This window comes from Asterias amurensis, chromosome 22 (genome assembly GCF_032118995.1).
Source record: "Asterias amurensis chromosome 22, ASM3211899v1".
NCBI lineage: Eukaryota > Metazoa > Echinodermata > Asteroidea > Forcipulatida > Asteriidae > Asterias > Asterias amurensis.
In genome coordinates, this window is record NC_092669.1 from 616553 (window position 1) to 644119 (window position 27567).

General features: G+C 39.7%; 1 protein-coding gene across 2 annotated transcripts; it reads right to left on the bottom strand.

Annotated features, from left to right (window-relative positions):
- Window positions 1-1108: 1108 nt before the first annotated feature.
- On the bottom strand, window positions 1109-27567 carry LOC139953748 (uncharacterized). Of its 2 annotated transcripts, none has more exons than XM_071953295.1 (4): window positions 26768-27567; window positions 12691-13163; window positions 3162-3293; window positions 1109-2837 (listed from the first exon to the last, which is right to left on the bottom strand). In XM_071953295.1, exons 1-4 carry the CDS (start codon window positions 27222-27224, stop codon window positions 2361-2363), a joined length of 1539 nt encoding a protein of 512 aa, XP_071809396.1. In that variant the 5' UTR covers window positions 27225-27567; the 3' UTR covers window positions 1109-2360. The 2 variants fall into 2 exon arrangements, with proteins under 2 accessions (XP_071809396.1, XP_071809397.1); XM_071953296.1 differs by lacking the exon at window positions 26768-27567 and adding an exon at window positions 17760-17919.

The following is a 27567-nucleotide window of genomic DNA, read 5'->3' on the forward strand; positions in this document are numbered from 1 at the left end:
TTACCGATGTCTGCCTCGTGATGAGATCCATGTTTCCTGGTCTCTTGTCGGAATATGATATTGGAGGAGTTTGATTTCAATATCTTAACAATTCTCAAAAGTTGGGGTCTTACTGACTGCAGACAATTTGATTTAGTAGTGAGGAAGGAAACTTTCGAACACGGAAACTTTTGTCATGTCTTTTCCAGTTGTTTGCAACTTAGGGATTGAAAAGAGGAATTCGGTTGATAATCAGAAGCATGGCTGGCGTAATGGCTAAGGCTTGGAATAAAGATTCGAAGGTAGAATGTTTAGAAACAGTGGTGTCGCGTTCCTTGTAACCTATGTATAACAAAGTTTGATGGGAGATATTCCGTTAAGCAACATCAAGCACACAAGGAGCCAGACTATAATGTGCCAGCCTCTACACAATGTGTAAAAAATAAAATGGCTAAACGATGACACAATAATACATAAACGTCCTTGCCGCAACATTACACAGCAAGCATTCATTAATAATAACGTCAACTCATCAGCCCCTTCTACAACAACAGAGGGCGCACTCAACATTATGGTGGATACGTTTTCGCCCGACATGAAATGAACATCATGAAGAAAGGACACTCAAATAACAACCATTAAATTCAAATAAACATTGTTTTAAGGCAAGAAACTGTCTGAAGAAGAAGGAAAGCAACATTCGTCTTTGCAAGATGGCGTACTATGTACAGTGTGATCACAGAAGTTGATGTTATGCAGTGCACTCCAAACGTTATCGGGATGCTATCCACCTTGTCACCGAACCGTCACAAGGGGGCGCTATTCCAAAAACCGACTAGATCGAGAAATGTAAACAGTATTTTTCTTGTACTTCAGTTTAGTTACAATGATGCACATGATCGTCATTCAAAAGAAACTCGACTATAAACTTGCTTTCATTGCCAACAAAAAACACGCTGCGCAATGACAGATCAGTAGTCGTCAAGGAAATTTAAGATAACAACAGTGAGAATTAAAACCAGTCCGAGTCATTAAATAAATTGTAAATCAAACAATAATTATGTTAACCAATCAATGTTTTATGTACAAGCAACAAAGCAAAAACAACTCCATGTAAATAATTCATTAAAAGTGAGGGAGAAAAGGGAGCAGAACAAAATAATGCACGGATGTTGAATAATAAAACAGTATGCATGTTGGCGTAATCAAACAGTAATAATAAGATGTTTTTTTCCCTTCTCTTTTCTTTATACATTAATCAATAAAATCAGGGGAGGTGTACTCAAAAACTAAAAATGTTTATCCCAAGAAAGAAGGTAGTCCCTTCCGTCAGAAACACATTCTTACGACACAGGCATAAAATCAACTTTTCCCAGAAGGTTTCGTCAAGAACTACGAAAGATCTGTATCATCATTCATGGTTGTTTCTTAGTTCGATTAAGTCGACTTTTTCTTTCAATGTGTTGCTAAGACTACATGGCTCTAAAATAAGTGTTCATAAAACCAAGAATATAATAATTATACACCTTTAATAAGGTAATGCATGTATTGCATAATCAACAATATACAACCTGAGCGTATGTATTAAAATACAAATGATAGTATTTGTATTTTGATGTACAACTTGTTTTATGCATACATTATAGCACCCGTCGTCTTACTACATCCAGGGCGTCTGTGGCAAGACAGACTACTGTTAGGAGAGCAAAGTGGCGTGCTAAAAATCCCTTAAGGACATCCGCGTATGACGTCACAAACTTATGCAGCGCCCTCATTTGTTGGTACTTAATTCATCGCTTACATGTGGGCGCACGTTCGCATTGTCCCCTGCCTCAGCATATACAAGGAGGCTTCCGCAATGTCCACGACGACTGTTTTGTTCTTGTGGTACCGCTGAAATCAAATATGTTCTCCAATTAACAAGAGGGGATTGGAACCACCGTCAAACTACAGAATCAATACATACACAACAAACGAGGATGACTGATTCAGCATTGCCTTAATATCTCTAGCACCAGATTCATGAATGTTAGTCTTGTTTCAAAGTGAAACGTCGTAAGCACCACCTCCAGTTTTATGTGTTTATACTTCACACCTTAACATCAGCACATGTCCAACACTGACATCATATCGCACTAGATAGACGATGTGTTTTGCAGCGATTCGCGAGGATTAGAATATCTACGGAGGATAGAAACGGCCAATCTACCATTCAACACGAGATGATCTTAGTCTACGGTAGGTACGAAAGGCCAAGCTACCGTTCGTTATGAGATATCTACTGCAGATAGAAACGGCCAAGCTACCGGCGGTTACGAGATATCTACGGTGGGTACGAACGGCCGATCAACCATTTTGGATAAGACCAATCCGATACCAATCTACGAGTAGGCGCCTACGATTGACATTGCAACGCTGTGTTCTTTAGCTTTAAGTCTCAGTGCTGCGATGCTGCTACTGCGTCGCTCCGTCTCAATCTCACCAAGACCCTGTGGTAATGGCGCCACGCCCGTCGTCATCATGGCCGCTCCTGACGTCATCATGGCCGACCCAGAGGTCATCATGGTCCCCGGATGAGAAGATGTCGGTGAGGACATGGACGTTGAGGGTGGCATTTGGCCGTACTGAGGCAGGTTCTGAGACGGCATACCCATGTAGCTGGGTAACATGCCCTGTGGTGCCATACATGATGACGTAAGCCCATTGATGAGTTGTTGGTGATTGGTGCCCGTTGGTGGCGTTTGGTGGGGCGAATAGCCGCCACCTCCCCCTCCATTCTGCATCAGTGGTACAGAGTGCTGGTTTGGGGAGAGTGAAGCGCCGAGATGATTGGTCGACCAGGTCGGTGATGTTGTTATCTGCGGCAAATGTCAAATAAAACGCTGGTTAAAAACAAAACATAGTTGATATTATTCATCTCTCTGTTTGATGTTCTTCTTTTAAGGGTTAACATTCTTAAATATCCAGTATCCAGTATCCACTATATTTTAAATTGTTCTATTTTGTTAGCACATCGTTTTACTCTTTGAGGCAATAGAATTAGCTGTAGCAATCTGACCAACCACGATAATATGGCACAATGCAAGTTTTGCACGTTTGGCGCGTCGACCTACATGAGTTTAACACTACATGGTGAGTATGTGTTCCCCAGGGATCGATGCTTGGGCCATTGTTATCCTTACCTGTGAGTAGTTGTCATTCCGTGGAGCCATTGGCATCTCGTAGTTAGTTCCTGTAGCCATGGCACGCATGTTTGAGAACTGACCGAATCGCTCTCTCTTCCTCCATTTTGCACGACGGTTCTGGAACCAAACCTGTAGTAAGAAACAAGGAAACAATTTCAATAAAAGTAATTCAAGAAACAGTCGTTGCTGTTTATTTAGAGAGTTTTGACATGGAGGGACTACTTTGGGGGGTCACGTGGTTGCTGGACGCAATTTTCGGTCGCAATGGACAACCCAATGTGCAGTCTTTAGTATGATTGTGCCTACTGCCTACATGTATTTTCGGGACTTGAAATAACCTTTTTTTTTATATAACACTCCAAACCTTTTTATTGTAGAAACAATACAAATTAGGCATATGTGTTTCAGTGAGTTTTGTGTAAGCGCAATTTGTTTATTAGTGATAAATGGTAACATTTGTAACAAAATGATTAATTGATGCGTGTTTTTTAAATACTTTTACCACTCAAGGTTGGTGAAAAGTGCAGGTGCGACGTTAAAAAGGAACGGTCTATTATTTCGTGTAATCAGTACATCAAATCTTAATCTGCATTTTACATTAGTACGGAGTAAACAAATCAACCCCCCCCCCCCTTAGCTCTCTTCAAGTATATTCTTCGGTCATTGCCCTTTCAACCGTCAATGATTTATATATTTTTCGGCACAGGCGCAGTTGTTCCACAGGGACGTTAATTCCCATCAAACCCACGTCAAAGAATTTAAGCGAGAAAAAAACCTCAGCGTTGAGTCGACATAATCGAGGTTATTTCCTCGGTTTGGCACACCGTCTGTGCTTGCCACTTCTACCCACGATCGTTCCCAGGGGAGTTTTTATCTCGATGCCGCCGTTGCTTTTTATTGTCATGAAATGACATTCAAACAAATTTGAGCTGTCCGGGGGTCGATGTTTTCCCACAACTCTTATCTGAATTAGTTTTGGACGTAAAGCTGAATTTGCTAAACCACGGATCCGATGTAAGTTTGACTTTTGCTTGAATTGAAACGAAATCTAGCTACGAATAGACACTCTTTAACATCTACACCACAGATCTACACCACAGATTTTCAATAACTGGCCAGCATCTGATAAACCTTCTCCCTCTTTTTGTCATTTTTGATTGCCAAGCAATCTTTAGGTTTAAAATGACAGTTTAAACATTAAGGTGCGGTCATTTCAGTGGTTGGCGAGAAACAAAATTCCAGATGAGAAATACCAAATAATGAGTATAATTATCGGACAAAAAAACCTCATAATGATCGGCTACAATAATAGAACCATGGCAGTACCATCACAGAACAGTGAAAGAACCATCATAGACCTTAAATAGAACCCAATAAAACCAGCAAAGAACCGCATTATAATCAACATAGAACCGTAATATAGAACAACGATAGAACCATAATCACCGTGATAACCCCCAAAAACCACGATAAATACAATAGAACCAACATTCAATTCCCTGTAAAAAAAAAACACCCAAAAAAACACGACTCTTCATTTCTTGAGGTATCAAACATTCAGTTTTAAAAACAGACTTCAAAACTACGAACATAAAAATAATCAGCATTCCAGCTTTGATGAAAGCACGCACCGATACTTGCGACTGACCCTAGCGAATAGTCCCTGAAGTCACCCGGGCTTCGCATCGAATTGCCCCGGTAGCAAATCAAACGGCACCCGCCAACAACGTCGTAACAAATTCGCAAAAAAGGAAAGAAAACAACAACAGTCCTATTAGTAACACGTCACTTCTAATAAAAGCTAGCAACCAGGTGACATGGCATTAGAGATTAAGACTCACAAGACAGAAGGAAAACAGGTCTTTTAAAATAACTTCATTTTGTTATCAATGATGGGGTCAAATGTTTAATTGAAGCTCTAGCCAGTGGTGTATTTTTAAAGAAATTGTGGCCTTTTGGGCAAGTGCCACCCTCAAGGGACACTTGTCGAGTTAATCTCAGGATTTTAAAGGGAATCTACATCAATGGTACAACAACTTTAAAAATCTTAAATCTATTTTTCATACAAGCCTGAAACAACTTTTAGTTCAAAACAATTTTTGAAAAAAATATATATATATATTGCCTGTGACAAGTTCCATTTTAACTACACACAAAATCATTTGTTTTCCCATTTATTTCCCCACATCCAAACCACAGCATAACATCCGATCAGTAGTTTATTATTAATTTACTTTCATGATGAGAGATTTCTGACCGCGCGGTCTTAAGTCGTTTTGACCAAGTCGAGCTTTTTTTGGCGCTGTGTTTTGTCATCCATTTTCACCTTGAATCGTCGAGCCTCATAAATTTTCAGCCCAGGCGTTTACGAGCGTGCATAAAACGCAGGTGTCGCCCGTAAATTTTGCCCAAAGTCCCCACGGAGATGTGCCGAGAGTAGGGGGATAATCCTGGTGTCCGTGAATGAACGTCGCTTCATTCTGATATTTGAGACGGTAAAATCAGCGAGAGTTGCTGATATTACGGACCTATGATATCCTAAAACTGACTTTTAGTATCTACTTATAATTGATTGCGGAATAAGAACATGTGAGCGATTCAATGCTGCCCATCAGTAAACTGTTCGAGCGCCCTCAATCGTTATAAAAAATGTGGTTCAGCTGGATGTGTCTGGCTTGCGGTATGATAAGCCAAAGCCGTCCTTGAATTAAAGAGTGCAACTGAAACCAAGTTAGTATACTGGGCCCAATTTCATAGAGCTGCTTAAGCACAAAATTTTGCTTAAGCAAAAAACTCCAAGACTGTTATGCTAAAGTAAACAACAGCTAAATACCAGTCACAAGCAATGGATATGGCATGAATGTTTTGCCAGTAACACGTGAAAAAAAGCGAGCTATTTTCGTGCTTAAGCAAATTTGTTGCTTAAAGCAGCTCTATGAAATTGGCCCTTGGTCTTTGACAATAATTACCAAAGGTGTCAAGTGCCTTTAAGGCCGCATTAATTGTGAACCTTGCACAACAATTTTTTTACGCTTTTTACGTTTTTATGTTTTTACGTTTTCACAACAACGTCACAACCGAAGTTTTAACATGATGTGCATTATAGTGTACTTGTTTGAGTCTTTGATGAGTAGGCAATAATGTTTCTTGAAAACTAAGAGGTTTGAAATTAAATTTTGTTGTCTTCTATTTAATTTTTTTATTATTATTTTATATTATGTACATCCGCTTTAGCAAAACGGTATGTTTATTTTTAATTGTACGGACTCTTCTTTCCTTTATTTATTACTATTATTATTATGTTTTTAGTGTAAATTTGACATGCTACAAATACTACCCTTTCGGCATCGAACTTCCCATGGGATTTAAAGCTTTTTACGGTCGCCATTTTAAAATTCACAAATACCGCTGAACGGTTTTAAATCCCGTGAGTTCAAAAGCAACTTCAAAACAGTCTGGAGAATATTGGCTGTCAGTGGCGGCGGCAACCAGACATCAAGGGACTGATAAATCAGTTAGGCCAAAGAAACGCGTGCAGTATTTTTGGCGGGAAAACAAGCCCGGAATCAAGGGATCAAATATCGTCTGCTCCACCAGTTTAATTATAATCCGCAACAAAAACCTTGGGTTTCACATTTCGATTTGTATCTGCCAAGAATTTGTTTACGACATGTTTGTTCTGACGTCTGCCGATTGAGGACAAAACAGAAAGTATTTTGGCTTCTGGAATTATTTTTATCAAAGTGAAACAATGAGTTGGTTTTGTATTAGGTGTAAACCAAACAATCTATTTTTCAATTATATATTTATTCACACATGACAACACTTGTAATAATAAAAATTTAAAATGTCATGTTCGTTAAAAAACCTACTTCTTACACCACAATATACTTATGCGTCAAAGGCAAGCGCTGCCACACAATACAGTTTTAATTGTTTATTAAAAACACTGCGATACAGCGGCTAAAAGTTTAAATGTACCGCTTACAAAAACAACCATCAAATATTACAAATCCTTCGTATGTAACAAATTACACACAAAATTAAAACGGTTATTTAGAAATATATATTTAGAAACTTGAGGCCCTTTTGTGACATCACAATATTAAAAATCGTTGACTAAATAAGAGGACGGTTAACAATGTACATTCCACATAACTAAAAACTTGGCGGATAATCAATTCACGCAATCGTGGGTCTGAAAATCATTTTTGACTATTCTCAAAACATCACCACTGGATTGTATATCAATAACAACCATCACAAATGTCAATCAATTAAAACAATTCTCACGAAAGAACAATTGGACTTGAGTTGAGCGCTAATCAGGTCCTCAGTAAACACGCTGAGTAGTTTGAGTGACGTGTGTAACGGACGAGTTGATTGGCGTGACCGACGCCATTTTGTTTTACCAGGCCGTACTTCCGGTGTTCCGTGCTCTAGGATCAAATTGTTTATTGAAGGTTGGCGGTTTTGGGGTCAAGAAAAAAAAGGTTTTTACTGGCACGTCAATTAGCAATAAAACGTAATTGACAACTCACAGGTATTTTTATTATGTCGAACCATGGAGGTAGAGTTAGAGCAAACCTTGGTCGAACTCTTGTTTCGGACGCGGGAACAATGTTCACCTCCACCGGGCACGTTGTTTCAGACAACTTGGAGGCAACCAACTGCATCGCATGCAAAAGGCTAATTCCTTAAACCCACCATCTCCAAGTCCAAGAATATGAACGACAACTGAGATGTCACATGAACGAATTAGCAACATACCCAAAATGAAGAGCACACCGAACAGACCCTAGAGCAAGCCCTTCAACCATAGTGTTGGCCAGAGCATGGCCAGAGGGATGTATGAGTGTCTTCTGGGCACCCTGTTTCAAATTTTTGATATTTTGCTGTAACTGAACATGAATTGTAGGCGAACAAATTGGGTGAACAATACTTGAATCCCATTTTGTTTTATTTCCAGCAAAATTTGGACACCCTTTTACAAAATCTGTGCTCAAACCATAGAAGTATCTTTCTCTTTGCTATATAATAGACCTTGCTTTAGTAAACAATTCTGGACTCCCAGTTTTTTTAATTTCCAGCAAAATTTAAACACCTTTTTACAAATCTTTGCTAATACTAATAGTAATACCTTGCATGTTCGATTCTAAAACCATGCATAGAGCCATGGAGGAATTATTCCTCCATGATAGAGATAAGAACAATTTAGTAATTAACCAACTGTAGCCCTAGGGTACTAGACAAGCCCTCCCCTCGCCGGTCCCTGCGAATCGGACACCCCACGGTGGGTGTTGTTTTCGTTTCGCCGAGTATTAATGAAAATGTCTCAGTCCGTTCAGCGAGGCGTGGGTTAAGACGTTCCGGAAAAGAGAACATGTCACAAGAAGACTGTTTTATATAAGCCCTGGAGGTATAGAGTTGAGTGGTGATGCTGGGAAGAAGAGGGGAGGGGTGCTCGCAAGGAACTTATCACAAAGTCTGTTCCCTTTAAAGGGACTGTGCATTTTTCTTTGCCCCGATTTTATTTTATTAACTCCCTTCCTTCAGTCTTCAGTGCACACAGTGCCACTTTAAGACGCAGAGCTTTCAGATTGCAACTGACTAATTGAAGCTGACAATTACTGATTTGTGTTTTGTTATTAAATGTCTATGTGTTTTTGTCTTTGAATAAGGAACTGTTCCTTATTCATATTGTTAAAGGTTCTTGCGTTATGGGTTGGCCAACACGTCTCTGCCCTTGTAAATGTAAGGGAATTTATGGTCACCCTGCCTAGCAAGACTTTGGGGATATCGCAGCTGGGAGGTACCATTTTTAAGATGTGGGGTGTTTCTTTAGGAGTTGCTGAAAAGGTTTTGTGCTCACAGCGAGGTCGAATAATTAAATGATAACAGTTATTAAGTCCCACTTACGGTCAATTTTGTTAAGAGGCTTTGAATTTAAAAGGGGTGTAATAAAAACACGGCTGGGATGTGTCTGCTGTGTCGCAGTCACAGAAAGAACGGACACTAGGTTAGAATACAAACTACAAAACGAAGTACACAATCAACGAACACTTTAAAGGCAGTGGACACTATTTGGTAATTGTCAAAGACTAGCCTCCACAGTTGGTGTATCTCAACATATGCATAAAATAATGAACCTGTGGAAATTTGAGCTCAATCGGTCATCGAACTTGCGAGATATGAATGAAAGAAAAAACACCCTTGTCACACGAAGGTGTGTGCGTTTAGATGGTTGATTTCGAGACCTCAAGTTCTAAATCTGAGGTCTCGAAATCAAATTCGTGGAAAATTACTTCTTTCTCGAAAACTATGGCACTTCAGATGGTGCCGTTTCTCACAATGTTTTATACCATCAACCTCTCCCTATTACTCGTCACCAAGAAAGGTTTTATGCTAATAATTATTTTGAGTAATTACCAATAGTGTCCACTGCCTTTAAAGACACTGGACACTATTGGTAATTGTCAAAGACCAGTCTTCTCACTTGGCGTATCTCAACATATGCATCAGACATAGAGCTAGGACCGATAACAAACCTGTGAATATTTTGACTCAATTGGTCGCCGAAGTTGCGAGAGAGAATAATGAAAAAACATTGTCGCACAAGTCGTGTGCTGTCAGCAGATACTCGACTTCGAGACCTCAGCCGAGGTTTCGAATTCAAATCAAATATTTTACTGAGAAAATTACTTTTAGAGGTAGTCGTTTCTCATAATGTTTTGTACATTATCAACAACTCTCCATTGCTCGTTACCAAGTAAGTTTTTATGCCAACAATTATTTTGAGCAATTGCCTCCATGCCTACTGGTCATTGCCTTGGTGCCCTTGAAAAATGCTTCTGCCCTTGCCCCTTTCAAAAACGAAGCATACATGCCTGGTTTTCTATATTGTTGTAAAACGAACAGAGGTCAACTACTAATGGAATGGCCAATGCAAGAAGTGGTTTCTAACGACTTGTCATTTATCACAACTTCTGAAGATTTCAAATTGATTAGTGGGCGATGTGCCTGTCCATTTTTTGATTCTTTAAACTACTTCCAATAGCAGCCCTGGGAATTCCTTCTGTAACTACCCTAACAGAGTTGTCGCATGCGGTTGGTCACAACACTAATCCATCAAAGCAAAACAAAATATGAAATAAACATCTGTTCTTTAGATCCATTGGGGTAAATAAAAAGCATTAAAGGGGTAGACACGGTGCCCTGTCTGCAAGAGCAATAACCAATGGTGATTATGTAGTATAAATAAGTAGAACCAGACTATTTAAATTTTGTGCCTCGGTTTGGTTCCATAGAAAAGACGTGGGAAAAACAAAATGGTTGCACTACTGTGGTCTAAGACACCGGAACATATACGGGTTGATTATTTGAAGAGCATCTAGGTTCCTAAGAATGAAATGATTAATGTAAATGCTGAAAAGATCTAGCTTTTTAATATCAGTTTTTATTTTTCAAATTTGACAGGAGGCAAGTAACTTCTCGACAGCATTTGGTATACATTTTTCTACTAAATTCGTGAATTTTATATTTCTGATTCTCTGAAATACAAAAATACTTTCTCTCATTTGAAATTAGGTTTTGGTGACAATTCATTCAAACAGTGAAACAATAAGTTAAATCTGTCTAAAGATAAGTTGTTTTGTGTCAACATTGTTAGTTTGCGGATAACAATTTGTTCTGCTAATTCCAGGTTCTCTTGCAAAATCTTGTCAAACATCGCTACATTTTACAACCATACTAAAATGAGGCATGAGACCCCAGTTAACTTGCTGTCGTGTCAGTCGTTATTTTGAATCCCTTTAAGGTTGGTAATACGCCCCACGAGTACCAGTATTGAAGCAGGGTGCACTAGGGGGACCATATAGGGGACTAGAGGAGGGCGGTTTGGGAGGAGCCGACACCACGGTGTCTGAAAGGGGGTTCGGTAGGGTCAAACGATATCCATTAATACTTGTTGGTGGAAAGGAGGGGTTTGGGTAGTTTGTATCAAGTGCTATGGGAGTCTATATCAAAACCATAATTTTGGAGGGTTTTTGTAATAAAAACGAACCCAGAGGGCTCAAGAAATGTGTTTGACTCAATATTTGTTAAGGGGGAACTGTTTATTGATGACTTAGTCATCATAAGGGAGTCTTCAGTCATTCTGGAATCAGTCTCAAGGCTGGCTCGACATAAAAATCTGTATCCAGTTTATTATTATTATTTTTTCAGCTCACTTCACAAGAAGCCGGCTGCTAATTTATTTCCCATGTGGATTTGTGGAGAGTTTTAAAAATATCTTCTTGATAATATTTGTATTATGCCAATTGGGTCTGTGGATCAAAAATTTGGGTCGGCATGAAATGATGACTTGTTATAAAGTAACCTATCTCTACTATAGCTCTGTCCTTAACACGCTTGCGCAGACTTTGTTATAACAATTATTCCTTTGGTAACCTATTTCTACTATAAAGTGTTGTGGTTCTGTGCTAAGCAAGATTGTGCAGTTGTTCTGATCGTCAGACAGGCAATTTCAACTGTTAGTATTGTAGCTATGTGCTTAGCACAACTAAGTATGTAGGTCTGTGCTAAGCAAGCTTGTGAAGTTATCCCATCCTTATGGTAACCTATATCTACTAAGTATGATAGCTATGTGCTAAGCAGGCTTGTAAAGTTATTCCATCTCTATTCTAGTAACCTATATCATTTAAGTATTAGTTGTAAGCTCTGTGCTTAGCAAGGTTGTGTACAGTTATTCCATTCCTTTAAATAATTCCAATTGCACCCAAAGTTCATCTTGACTCAACATGAAATGAATACCTTCCCATGATGGAAAGGACTGCAGTTCAGAATGCTTGACATTTCGATTGAAGATTCTTTGCTCTTTTTTACGCGGGTAGCAGAAAATCTGAATTAAAAAAATGTCGTCTGCTGAAGCCCGGCAAATACTTTACCAGTTTCTGTTACCTGTTCCGCTTATTGCAGATTTTCAATTATTTTAAACTTGAGTTATCAGGGGTCGATTTCACAAAGAGTTAGGACTAGTCCTAACTTAGGACTAGTCCTAGGTGATATAATACAAATTGCATGGATAGTCCTAAATTAGGACGAGTAACTGGTCCTAACTCGAGATAAGACTAGTCCTAACTCTTTGTGAAATCCACCCCAGTAGTGTGAACTCAAGGGAGGGTCCTTTTTTTTAATGAAGATTAAACAATATTCAGACACTTCGACTATAGAACACCAAAGCTCAAATCAACACAATCTTTGAATTATCAAAGTTTTTTACTCATCCGGATTGGGTAAAATAGTTGTTTAATTTCAGTCTGAAAGCTTATTGATTATGAAGCTCTGCTAGAACCATTTTTCAGTGAAATATTTCAACTGTATTAAACTGAACACCTAAAAAAAAAAATAAAGAGCTCATTTCGGTTGCGCGAAAGTATTCCCTGCTGCACAATACCAGGGCAAACTCGAAATGATAAAAATAAAAGTTGTTTACGAAGCATCCAAACATTTATTTCCTTCAACTCACCTGAACTCTGGCCTCTGTCAAATCACACCTAAGAGCAAGTTGTTCTCGGCAGTAGACATCCGGATAATGTGTTTTCTGAAACACTTTTTCCATCTCTTCAAGTTGATAACTCGTGAAGGTAGTCCTGTTTCTTCTCTTCTTTCTCTTAGCAGCAGCGTCTTCGTCCCCTCCACTCGACCCGGAGGTAGCGTTGTTACTCCCCGGTGACCCAGCCTCTGATGACTCGCTCCCGTGATCCTTCCTCGTGTCATCCATTCTCCCCTTCCCCGAACCACCCAGAATGTCCTTATCTACCGCTACTTTCAGCATGGTCATTTTCTCGGACTTGACGAGTTTGAGAGGGGCTGGTGAGGGGTTCAGACCGGGGCTTCGGTTGCTGGAGACGGCGGGTGATGGAGGGGTTGCCCGCTCCATGTTGATCACCCTGAAGTCCGAGCGATGGTCGGTGTCACTGCTGTTTGGCAATTCGGCCTCTGAAAAGTCAAATTTTGCGAAATCGGTGGATATTAAAGTATGTCAGCAAAAATATATAAATATATGCCTGGACAGAGATGACGAGAAGCTTGATGAACGGATCTCAAATGTGAAGCAGTTTGGAGATCAGGCGCAAAAAAATGGCGCCCCTTTAATTTGCGGATTATGTCTACACCGCTGAGGGCCTTTACCGTCAAATAATAACGCCCATCGTACTGTCGGTATCCACGCCCACTATTTTTCAGACGAAAAGAGTTTGTTCCGCCATTTCTATGACTATTCGCTGCCTGCTCGAATGATGGTACCACGAATATCTCTTATACAAATTAATCACCACTTTGTCAACTTTAATGATTTAAAGTTGTCACCATGTTGGACTAACTAAGCTAATTAAGATTGCTTAACCTATAGCGAACTGGTCGAGTTCCTTGCATACAATCACAATCATATTAAACTATGCCAGTCTGTTTTCCTTGCAGACTCGGTTTGGTAACATGAACTTTAAAGGCCGGGAGAAAAACAAATATTGCTGTGCCCCTTCAATCCAGTAGCAGACAACTGTGTCTGCTACTGGCAACGCTACCAACTGGTGCCTTTAAACATGAACAGTTCTTAATGTATGATGCCTTTAAACATGATCAGTTGGAAATGTCAGTCAGCTTTCTCCACAAAATGTCAAAGTTGGTTACGGACAGCGAGACGAGCGTAGTTCATGTTGTGCTTGACTGGTATTACATCGTATATAGAACACATTCTCTATAATGAGGGGGTATGCTAACAGGGGGCGTGGTCTCAGCTAGACTGCCCGGTGGGAGGCGGGAAGCTGCAGCATTGTCCAGATCAATGGGTTTGTGAGGGATTTTATTAATAATTCTAGCGTACATGATATCATCAATGAGGCTAATTTAATTCAATGTGACAGGTCAGATAACACAAACTGAACATGGTGAGCGGACACACAGTACTGTAGAGGCAGTGGGCTTTGTCATTTAAGGCCTCTACTCACATTATGTTTAGCCAAACACGGAAGGAGAGCACTGCTCTCCATGTTTTATTAGCTTTAAAACATTACACCAAAACGACCTCATAACTTCATTTTGAACGGACGTTCACAATTTAGGGTTTCTTTAAAAACAAATTATGTGCCTGTCCTTATGACACTTTCGCATATATTTTTTCATCAAAACAATTGAAACAATATAGGCCTACAATATTATTCTTTTGAATGAAGACCAGCCGAGTATACTGATAGAAACGTCGATGCCATAACTGCTCTTCCCAGAGCCAACTCTCCTCCCTTAAAATATTTATATATAGTTGTTGTAGTCCAGCATTTTGATGACGACTGTTAGAGTCTACTGATCGAAACGTCGAGACAACAACGGATCCAACACTCCTCCTACGAGATATTTAAACAATGACGTATCCAAAACCTTTAACAAACAGCAAAAGTTTAGGCCTAGGAAACTCACGAAACAAAATGAACCGAAGATTTGCATAAATGAAAACCAAACAACCACAAAGACAGCAATCTCCTCAACAAATTTATAACGCCACAAATTCTGACGATCGAGAAATTAACTTCACCACTTCAATTCATCCATCCATAAATCAAAGATTCTCTTGAAACATTCCCTTTAAATCACATGACCTTTCTAAAAAGTACAGACATTTTCATGAGTGTCCTCCTGCTGTATCATTGCTTCAGGGAACAAAGCAAAGCATCAAGAGGTATCGCAGCCTGGGCCAGCCTGAGATCCCAAGCCCCCGGGTCCCCGGTAGGATCTAGGGATTCCAGTAATAATTCCCGTCCTTCAGAAACACAGCACGAACATCTTTATAGGACATCAGTGATAAGATAAATGGTCCCGACCCCTAAGAACAACTCCCCCCGGCGGGTGGTGTTTCGGACCGGCACCAGTAAGTCTGGCACGCCTGGTGACAGGTGGGCTTAGGACCCGGGCATTGTCGCTGAAACAATTACGAGTTTCGGGGGTTTGAAGTGTTGGGGGGGGGGGGGAAATAGACAATCAAGATGTCTCGATCTCATATATGGGGAGTTCAAATGGTAAAACAAAAAGTCTTAAAAAGTTAAAATTCATACTATAAAATTTTTAAAACACATGGTAAAACAAAAAGTCTTAAAGTTCATACACATCAAACATTATAAAGACATACCAGGAAAGTTCTTATTAATAATCGTGTGACGCATGGCTGACCAAGCCCCGCGTTGCAATAGAGATGTCACGTGATGATCGAGACAGGTTACGACTCACGAGCTACAGGGTGGAGTGACCCTATAAGTTGGGAGCTGACAAGCGTTATTCCATGGAGGTCTCCATGATTATTCAGTGTGAGTTTTTGTGTACCCATAAATCTATATATAGCTCCCATGGTGCTGAAACTAACGTCCATAGTTACTCTATGGTAATACACTGACCATTGAATACACTAACTATGAGTCCTAAAGTCCAAGAAATAAATATACAAGACAGTGAATAAGGTTCTTTTTTTTTTTCAAAACAAATTTAGCTTAATTTCCATTTTAAAAAGACAAAGAAAAAAATAATGGGTTTTGCCAAATCCAAAGCTATGTTATTGTTATCTAGTTCTGAATTGAATAAAATAAAGATATGATGCACCACATAGGCCTAATTGGTTTACTATTTTTCACCTTTTCTACAATTTTCATGCGAGCAGGTACTGAGTTTGAACTAACTTTTTCAACAGCTGTGCGACCTTGGCAAGACCTCAAAAGAACGGTCTTCCAAAGCACACTTAGGTCGGTGCAAACAATAATTACAGTGTTTTGCCGTTTTCAAATTTAATGTCAAGATATTTGTGTTGTTTTGGTTCTTTGGTTTCACCATAACAACAAGAAAACATGTTTACATCATCTTTCCAAGTTCAAGTAATTTTTGAGCTCACAGGTGAGGGTCACTAAAACAAAGAAACCTCTTTCGATCGAAAGGGAAAAATAATAACATTCCAGTCATAATTCTCACGCCCGAAATAATCACTCCCCCACCTGGATTTGAACGTTGGCCCTTCATGTTCTCGGCGGTGTTTGTTATCAAGAAGCCTCGGCCGTCATTTTGACTCAAGAGCACCGTTGAGTTCTTCAAGTGTTACCTCACAAAAGGACCGGGGAGCCCGGACTGGGGTAGAACGAGACGGGCAAGCATGCAGCGTGCGTCACCGCACGCGGTCGTGGGGGAATATCGGCGATCGCACGGCATGCGACCGCAGTCACCAGCCGCTCGCGATGTGGAACCCCGTTGTTTTGGATAATTGAATGACCGACTCGGGTGGGCTAAGACATGACATCGACAGGTCGCCGTTCACGATTAATATTAAGATTCTTGACATAATTAATATGGAAAGCTAATTCTTAAAAACTACGTTCCCTAAAAAAATACGTGGAGAGTGTATTTTAAAGAGGTAGAAGGAACTAGTCTAACCATAAAGAAGGAGCCAAGAACAGGCAGTAACTGCAAATATATCAACTGCTTCAAGTGATGTTCAGAGTTTTTAATGGCACCAAAGCAAGGGCCTTCGTAGTCTTATGACCTAATGATAGCATAAAATCATAAAAGATCAGTTGTAAAAGCGAGTGATGTTAGCATTTAAAGCCACCCACAAACCAAGTTAACTCGACGTTGCCTTGAATACAAGCTGTGTACTTGCCCTTTAAGCCAGGCATTTTAAGTTCGAGTTACCCTGGACACGCATATGGTATGAATTTCAAATATAAGTTACCGTTGTGCGTATCACGTGCTCGCTCAGTGTTAATAGTACCATACTGTGATCTCAATCATAAACATGGACGAATTAAAGACTGTAAAAAGGGAAGACGTGTTGGACAACATTCCCCAAACAGTTGGCGATATTTGGATAGATTATGACAAAATCATGTTTACAGTTTGAAGCTTAACTAAATACATCAAATAATTGGGACAACATTTACTGTGTACTGTTGAACTTGGTAGTATTATAAGTACACGTGGTTGAGAGTGCAGTAAAGAAAGTGTCAAATTAAATATGGACAATTCAAGACATTTCATTTGCAGCAATGGGGGGAAACCACATCTTAGTTCAAGCTAACTAAGATTATAAACAATGCATTTCTTGAAACAAATTTTAATTTAATCATAATTTTGACAGAATGTTGAACAGATTTGTAAGTTAAAGAATTTTGAACTTGATCAATCCTTCAGCTAGGTAAATGACTGAGTGAAAAATAGTCTAGTCAACTGCTCTTTCATTGGGTTTTCTGCACAACCCATCTAGCTATAGAATATTATATAGCTAGCTAACCAACCCAACATCCAACTCTAAAAATCAAAATCACCATCAAAAGCCTACACAATTGCGGTCAAATACTTTAATTTTAAAGTGAGAAATTGTACTAACATTGTGAACCCAAGTTGACCATCAAACCACACAAACAAGACAATCGTGACAATTCTTACGTGAAGTTGAGTAAGAATGAACATGTGGAAAACGTGTATCTAATATTCAAGTGAGAAACTGTACACTCAGTCACTGGTGAGCCCAAGTTGCCATCAACAAAAACAAAACAAGAGAATTCTTACGTGAAGTTGAGTAAGGATGAACATGTGGATGAAACTCCGCTCCTCGATGGAGTCCAAGTTGGCTAGAATCCATGCAGTACAATCTGACGTGTCGCGCTTGGGACTGTGGGTAACAGCAAGATTCAACCTCCACGTCGATCCAGCGTCCGTACGTGTTCATTATGAGAGTTACTTTATAATGAGGAATTATCTCAAAGTTGAAAGGCGAAAAAAGAATCAAAGACAAATGTTGGCTGTTCAGGATCGGAAAGTCAAAATTTAAAGCAGAAATCCTTCCCTCTCCCTATAGCGGAGACAACAAAGACAACTTGTTGCAAAACTGGTTACAATTTAACGGAGAATTGCAAACAGAGGACTCCGGGTTGCAGTGATGTAATACACCCTTCTGTTGACCCATAAAGAAAGGTTGACCACACGAATCTTTGGCCAAAATGATTTGGTTTAAGAAACAAGTGGGTCATTGTTTATCTACCCATCAAGGTCACACTTGTAGCTTCATTCCCGGACCTCAGACCGGAAACTATCCACGCATTCCACCTCATCTGGCTGAGGTGTCAAATTCCCACGGTTCTAATTGGTTAATGAGGACCACGGGACCTGTCGCTCTCTAATCATTCATTGGGATTTAATTGGCTCATTAATTAAATGAAGGGGATTGGTGGAGAACATGATGACACGTGCTACTCGTCGCTTGTAGAATCACCAACTCTGTGCAACTCTGGTATTGTCAGATCTCCTCGTTATAAAAAAAACATATATTTAATCCAATCAAATTACTCTACCCTACCAGACTGTTATTTTCAAATCATGATTGGAAGGTATCAAACACCTGAATACTCAGATGGGAAACACTGTTACTATTACTAAAAAATAAAACTTTTAATCAATATTGATGTAGCTGGGCCAACTATTTGGAACAATCTTTCTACTGCCATTCGGGATTCTTCAACTCTATCTGTATTTCGTTAAGTCCTTAAGACTCAACTTTTTCCAAATTACTTTCTCTCTAGTGCGCTGTGATCTTGATGGAATACCGCCTTATAAATGTTAATTGTTATGTTATAATATGTTGTTATTAAGTAGAACCGTGACGTCATGACTGAGCAATGAGCAGAGTCAGTCTGGTATCCCTCACAACTGTTAATTTGAACGAGCTGTGGTCGGGTACCGGCCTACCAATTATCACATAGCGATAACAATGTCAGCTCAGTTTGTGGTTTGGTATGTAGCTGTGACATTGAGGGACACAATAGAACCAAACACGTGTTGGACACATTTATCAATTAATCTCATCCCACGTGGTAATTATATCTCAGCTAGTCTTCATTTCTTGCGTTAGTCCTGCCTTCGGATAAAGTTGAACCATCAGTGATGAGTCAACTTGATCCGAATGCAGAACTAACACACGGAATGAAGACCAGCCATCACCACTTTTACCTCAAAAGCATTGAGATAAATCTCTTGAGAAGCAGCAATGGTGAATCTTCACAATCAGTCTCAGTTGTCAACAGTTTGAACTCAAAGCACGGGACCCCTCCTGCTAAACTGCTCTCGTGTGAAAAGGGCTTTGCTCTTGTACGTTCAAGCATGGTTCAAGCAATATCAATATTTATCTAATCACCAATTATTCTGTTTACACTGACAGGCAGGCCGTCTTTAATGGCATAATTCCATTCCAGATCTGCCATCGAAGGAAAACATCCTCATACCAGATCTATAATCATTAACTAAATTTGTTCACCGTGTGCGTCTCCTCAAGAAAGGAAGAAAGAAAGAGAAGAAAAAAAACGAAGACAAAAATGTGAGTGACTTGTTCCAATTAGTTCCTTCACACATTGACGCCATGTGTGATCCGTCCGGATCAGTTTGGATAGTAGCGTGAGGATTTGACAAGCCGTGGGTCCAATGAGAAACGACAGTCGGTTGTCCGTTTTCCAATTTCGCGCTGTTGTTTTCAATTTAGGGTTTGATCAGGGTTTGTGGCGTAATTACTTATGATCACTACTGTATTATGATGCCCTCATTGCACGTGTAATAACACTTTTGCTGATTTAAACTAATAATTATGCCATTTTCAAACCGTACAGATGACATTTTTGGTTAGGTGTTTGAACAACAAATCAACCAGATACACCCAAAAAGGCAATCAGGGAAATAAATAACTTCTACCAATCAATCAATCAGAAGACATTAAGCGCCAAAATCAAAAAAGAAATTTCAAAGGCGTTGAAGACAGTTCCATGAAGTTAGTTATAATACACAATCTAGTTTATTGCTCCATAGTTGGTTATTGTTGTTCTTTGAAGAACCATTGCAATATATTGGAGAGCCAGTTAATAAACGGTATTACCGTAAACCATAGGTCAAGACTATTTTCTCGTCAAACCATCATGGATCAAACCCACTTTCTGAACAGACTCAATGTTTGATTGTGTTCCCTGTTGCTTTTTCTGTGAAAAGAAAACACTTTTCACAACAACTGAAAAATGTTCCAACTACAAAATATGTAATTCCTCTTCCAGACAGAAAATTGTCTGCATCCCAACCCTTCCTAAAACCACACTGCCTTCAAACTCCCTTCAATCTCACTCCATAAATCATACATTAAATATTTATCAATGAAAAACTAGCCAACAAAACACGGCGTGCTCGCATTTTTTCGTCAACTCCCCCGGTGGTACGGGCTCGATGATCAGCTCCAACAGCGGGCACAAAACAACATCCAACCCGGTGATATGTTATGAGAGCACGGTAGGTAATTTTAGGCGAGCACGCTAAGAAACCACGGGGTGGCTACCAGACGCGCTGACTTTTAAAAACTGGGGGGAAAAGTACCGAGAAAGTACAGTGCACTGTCGGATTTGATTCTTGTCTGTCTCGAAAGTCGGTTCTTACCAAGAACAATAAGATTTCGTCACTGAAAAGGTATAGACCCATGACACATGATAGGTAAAGATAACAAACACATCATTTCTATAAGCTTAGACCGAGAGCTTCCCTTTCAGAAGTTCCTACCATGGAAACATCTGAAGTTTGAAGTCACATTCGAGAAACTGTATCTAAAAACCTTTTAAAACAAAACAGCTCATTTCGGTTGTCACAGGCAAAATTTAAGAGAATAAGTTTACATACTAAAGCTGAAAATGTGCTTTATTAAAAGTTAGTGGAACTACCATTAATAGCTCCAAATTATAGTATGGAACCGCGAATCAGTCACCAACTTTACCCATAGCAACTACAGATTGAAGCCAAATTCTCACCGTACAAGGTGTCAGACTAAATTTGCACAACCAGCCTCGGTTTGGTTCCGTTAATTTGAATAGTGTCCGGTAATGACCAACACGAGACAAAATGAGACAGATATCTATGCGTTCTTCGAGTTGAAAGGCTTAGAAAGTGAAGTTTATGCAAAGTGTATAGTGCCCCTTGTTTACATATCAAAGGTTATTTGACCAATTTGAAGTAAATCCTTCAACTCTAAGTTTTACTGAACCCAGAAAAGTACTGAGTACACAGTGCTTGTAGCACAGTGGTGTAAGGTTATAAAACAAATTATATTCTATATTCTATTTTATTCCCGACGCAAAACTAACATCAATTAAATCTAAGTACATCGAGTTATTTGATTCTGAAACTTTCGACCACAATACAATCGCTACCACTAACTACCAAAGTGCCACGATATTATTAATAATATTTCGATCATCTATTTCGTGTTGAATTATTATGTCTTTAACGGCTCAGTCACCAGATGGTAATTTCTAAGTTTCTCACGGCTGGGAATTTACGTCCAAGGCCAGACGGCCTCCTTTCTGCTAGATTTGGCATATGGAAGGTTTTCCACTCTCCAATCCAAGATGAAGGTTGGGTTAGAATGGTCTTACCGGCTTGGATTCAATACAGCCGGTGTAAGACCTTCGTTAAAGGGACTGAACGCAATAAGAGGAAATTCCTTCTCGATCTCCGTTTTAAAAAGAAAAACATCCATCCCGGGGAAAGAATCGTGAAATTAAGATTGCCCTTTCGAGAAACAAAAACAATAAAAGAGTTTAAATATTCATGATTTTCATCATGCAACGTCGCCAAACTGATTGGAATGAGACAAAAAGGGAGCCAGCACAACCAAATCAAAGTAGAACGCCCTCTCGTGATTCATGGTGGCAGCCATTTTGTAGAGAAGTTTAATCAATAAGTTGACATGTACCACGAGTCGTGGCCCCACGACCGTATCCAAATTGCCCGCTATGACTACGGCTGTTGCAAAGGATGTTGCTAAGTACCTCCAATGTTCATCACGTGTCAGTATGGAGATTGAGCAGTCGTAGTGAGCCGCCAATTCGGACCCAGCCTAATTTGCATATTATTAGCATCAAAACAAAATGGCGGATTTGGAGGTAGCTGAAAAGCCCTCTGCAGCCAATGGCTATAGCCATAGCCAAAGTCACTACTACCCAACAAGACATGCCACTGCGTGATCGGCTATAGTCGTATGTAGCCAAAGTCACTAGATTACTACGCAACAAGACAAGCCATTGCGTGATTGACTGTAGTCGTATGTAGCCAAAGCCACTAGATTACTACGCAACAAGACAAGCCACTGCGTGATTGACTGTAGTCGTATGTAGCCAAAGTCACTAGATTACTATGCAACAAGACAAGCCACTGCGTGATTGACTGTAGTCGTATGTAGCCAAAGTCACTAGATTACTACGCAACAAGACAAGCCACTGCGTGATCGACTGTAGTCGTATCATGGTCGTATGTAGCCAGAGTCACTAGGTTACAACACAGCCTCACAAAGACAAGCCAGGATTGTCGTCATGTAACATTTTAATTAACCGGCATGATACTCAACGAGCAGCTTGATAAAACTGGATTTCAATTTCCCTTTGAAGGCGCACACAGACGCACACGAGAGATGACAGACGCAACGTGTACATCGGCAAACATCAAACGTGTGTTAATGCAATTTCAAACGCACTCACTCGAAACCATCTTCAGTTTTTTTTTTTCAGTTATTTTTTAGAAAGTGGATTTTTTTTATCGTCGTTGCAAAACTGTTTCCAACGCCCCCGTTTTTGCATCAAAAGTCATGCATTTTTATTTTGTTTTTCTTCAAAAATAAATAAGATGTTTATTAAAATTCTGTACCAAGTCTATCCGTGAAGCCAGGTAAATTCAACATGCATATGACACATGAGGGTAACACTTTTGTGTTTCACTTTTATTAAAGGCAGTGGACACTATTGGTAATTGTCAAAGACTAGCCTTCACAGTTGGTGTATCTCAACATATGCATAAAATAACAAACATGTGAAAATTTGAGCTCAATCGGTCATCGAAGTTGCGAGATAATTATGAAAGAAAAAAAACACCCTTGTCACACGAAGTTATGTGCGTTTAGATTGTTGATTTCGAGACCTCAAGTTCTAAATCTGAGGTCTCGAAATCAAAGTCGTGGAAAATGACTTCTTTCTCGAAAACTATGGCACTTCAGAGGGAGCCGTTTCTCACAATGTTTTATACCATCAACCTCTCACCATTACTCGTCACCAAGAAAGGTTTTATGCTAATAATTATTTTGAGTAATTACCAATAGTGTCCACTGCCTTTAAGAGAACAGGGTTTCTGCTTGTTGCTAGTTGCAACTTCTCAAACCACGGTCCTCATTGTTTACCCCTTTTCCCACCTCAGAAACTCAACCCACATTCCCAAAGAGGTATCCCCAGATGGTTAGACCCAAGCCAAAAGAAATGCCGCATCCGGAAACTTAAAACCACTTTACTCCGGCCGGGCTACAAGACTGGACAGAAATCCACACAGCCGCGGGGTTAAAACACAAGAACAAGATTTTTAGTTGAAGACAACAATATTTTGAAATACATGTGTTTGCTACTCTTAAACCTATATTGGTAGGTAATCTTTGTAAAATATAGATTAATTATTGATTTTAAAGTTTATGTGATTTATTTTGTAAATTTGGATGTATTTTTTAACGAATACAACCCGATTGTAAAATTAATGATCCTTACCTTACCTTACGTAAGTAACGGTGGTTTCTTTCAATATAATAATTAAAAAATTACTTGCCATTTTGTTGTGTTCATTTTCATAACAGTTTTAAATTTATTTGTATATAATATAATATCAACTGTTTTTCTTTCAAATAACTCAATGAGCAGAGTCTGGGATAGCAAATTTTTAAATGATTTTTTTTTTCCTTTCCCTGGACGGCCTATTATTACTTTGTTTCGTCTAAAGAATTAAACTAAAATAAATATATACATATAAATATTGTATAGGCGGTTATGGAAAAGGTACATGTGTTATTTTAACTTACTCCCCCTGAAGCTAGAAATGATATCATATAACATCAGGAAATATGGTAAATAAATCCATGTCACGTTGGAGTGAAACAAAAGCCACGATTCCACCATAAATCGCTCCATTCGGTATTACAACCCCTAACGCCTGCTAAAAAAAAAAACAACTAAAGAGGGCGCTTTAAAAGTAAACATTTCTCCACGTGGTCCAATGAGATTCCCGTCTGTACATGAATAATCAAACAACGTGCGATCTTAATTAATGTCTGTCCAACCACTTTGACAGCCCACTGAAGACAAAAATAGATATCAAACAATACTGCTACACACTCTGGATACGATGGGAAACATTATTGCGCTATTAAAATATATAATATTACATTCATTAATAATTGAGATGTTTGTAATGGTTGGTTGGTTGGTGCAGATGTGCGAAGACATTTCACGCGTGTTATCTCTTTCCCACATGATGTTAAAATACTTGGGCCTTATCCAGCGGTGAAAACAACTATTTTAGCAGAAATTATGATTGGCTAACCACTAAAAAATGTATCAAGTGTTACTAGGTGACCTTGAATGCAATTTGAACTTGTGCCAATCACGTTTCTCTGGAAGCCGGATTCTGATGACAACTACACCAGGAGTTCATCAACGCCTGATTTGCATAAAATATGTGACGTCAGCTGATTTGCATGAAGGTGACGTCGGCTGATTTGCCTGAATGTTGCATTTTATTTGCTTGAATGTGACACCTAATATGCATGAATGTGACACCTAATATGCATTATATGTGAGAAGAGTTTCTGGTTTTAAACATCAACAATCATGTGGATGTTTCGGGGAGCCGTTTGCGACAACTACACGATTTGCATGAAGGTGACATCTGATTTGCATGAATCGAATGTGAGAAGAGCTTCTAGTTTAAACTTCGATGACCAATTTGAGTCCAAATTTTCACAGATTTGTTATTTTATGCGTACATTGGGAAGTGAAAACACTGGTCTCTGACAATTACGAAAGGTGTCCAGTGCCTTTAACAAGACATCAGTGAGTGACCCTCGCCAGCCCCCAAATCCCAATATATATTTTTGTCGACCTGGCATATCGAGGACTCCACTTTGATCTATTTACCTTCCCGTGGGGTAACATTATTCATTTGAAACCCCTTAGAGTGGTTTGTCATACTGTTGGAGTGGGGCAGTGACCATAAGATAGTCAGCAGAAGTACATCTGGGGTGGATAGGTGTGATCAAGAATGACAAATCATTTCAACAAATTATCAGTCTCATCCTCATGGAAGGATTCATCGTTTCAGTCCATTCCACTGAAGCCCTTTTTACACGAGAGCATTTTAGCAGGGGTGCCTCGCTTTATTTTAGCATGGTTGTAAAACTGTGAAAAATTACACTTCGTGCGAAAGAAAAATAGCGTCTGGACTTTCCAAAGTCCCTTGTGAACTCTAATCAAGCTTGCTGCTCTTTCACACCAGAGGGATGTTTGTAAAAACTTCGCAACCATGCTCAAATAAAGCAAGGGGCCCCCTGCTAGAGTGCTGTTGTGTGAAAGGGTCTTAAGACTGCAGTGCTAAGCAGAACATTTATTTCTAAGCAATATTTTGGCAGCTCTGTGAAATTTGGCCCTACCAGACATCACGTTATTCAATTAACTCATTATCAAGTAATAAATGCAGTCAATGCAGTAATTCACATCAATGAAGACCAGCACGAGATAATCCAATATAATTCACCTATTATGTCATCAATTACTGCAATAAATATATCACTGTTGTCATTCGTATTCGTAATCAAAGCTATCTGCTGAATAAACACCAAGTAGCTCAAGAAACTGAGCTGGAAAGAAAGAGGCCATTGGTTGGAGATCCTTTTTCAAATTCAACATCATTTGAATGAACTACAGTAAAATTAATTTTTCTTAGTTTCGAGACAGAACTATAAGACGGGTGTCTGAATGTCTTTCGGACACCTTGTTTTAAATTTGGACACCCTCAGCTAAATATAGACACCCTTTCCAAACCATGTCTAAAAGCAACATTGTCTCAAGTTGCAATGCCCAAACATATCAACATTGTAACATGTCAACAGGAAAAAGTACCAGGGTGTGTCACCGTCGGTATGCTTTGGAAGAGGGAGCTGACGGTCGCATTCGCGGTGTATAAACAACAAGACGTTTAATGCCTCTTCAACAAGATTGATTAACTCCAAATCTTTCGAAGAATTTGTTGCAAAACGTATTTTTACGGTACGAAGTGACCTATTTGGTTACGGTACGAAGGGTCAAGAAGGGACGAAGTGTCTAGAGGGTACGAAGGTGCAAAGGTACGCAGTGTCTATAAATGATCTAGGGTACGAAGATGCAAAGGTACGAAGTGTCCGACATCCTTTGTGGTAAGCATTCATTGGTAATTCGTATGACACTTCGGTTTCTTAAGATTGTGGTACATAAATGTGCGCAAAACATCACACAAGTGTTGGAAAAATAGAGAGACAAGACACTAATCTGTTACCCCCCCCCCCCCCCCAAGCTAAATAAAGATCAATATGCAGCTGTCACTATTCAAGACGAACATTATAATGATGATGTAAACAAAAAGTCATACATTTGTGGAGTTGTTATCAGAGATAAGTCAATGCAGATATAAGTTATCATGATTATTGATATACTGACCATTTGCAGATCCATTAACAGTCGGGCTCGTAGCCGACAGACAAAGCTGTTGCACCCTGTGTGCTCTGGGTTGTGGCATCCCCATCTCCTGCCTCGCTCCCTTCCCCAAGATCCCATCAATCGTGTGTTGAGGATTCGTGAATCCAGTCGGTCTATGTAGAAGCTGACATGCAGAACGAGAAACATCACCCATATCACCGTCGTCGTCATCAATACACCCCGGGGATGAAGATGGAGATGCACCGCCTGAGCTCTCCGCGTCGTTCCCGCTTTGTCTCCCCCCGGTTAGACACGACATCATCCCGTTAAGGCGACCGAGTGCCGACGCGCTTACCATGTACGCCGGGCGATTCGAAGCGGTACGCGGTGGGGTATCGAGTAGGGTTGTATATACCGGTGTCTGACCAGTTGTGTTATAATAGTCCATCCTACCATACCCTTGAGTTATCGAATCCATCTTTAGAGAGTTCTTGTAAATGTCTTCAGTTTGTGTCCTGTTTAGAAGCTCACTCTGGAGTGTGGATGGTCAACAGTCGCACTAAAAATGACGAAGGTTTCGGCTGTCAGTTGTCAGTTGTAATAGAAAATGCAAGTCTGCAACAAGCTAAACAGAACACAAAACCAGATGTTGCAGCGCAACCACACTGCAAGGTGAATAAAGGAACCAGCCAGACATGCGAAGGCTGAGCTTTGAAACTCAAATTATTCCTTCCTCACTCCAAGTCAAGTTTATCAAACGTGTGAACTACAACTCAGTTTGCAGAGCTCTACCAAAAACCTCCTAAAACTAAGGTTTGCTC

Excerpts from the sequence above, each read along its gene's own strand:
- LOC139953748 (XM_071953295.1), bottom strand. The coding sequence starts at position 27,224 with ATGGATTCGATAACTCAAGGGTATGGTAGGATGGACTATTATAACACA. Across the intron at positions 13,164-26,767 it reads TGTTAATGGATCTGCAAATG|AGGCCGAATTGCCAAACAGC; the intron begins GTCAGTATATCA and ends TTGACTTTTCAG. Across the intron at positions 2,838-3,161 it reads GGAATGACAACTACTCACAG|ATAACAACATCACCGACCTG; the intron begins GTAAGGATAACA and ends CATTTGCCGCAG.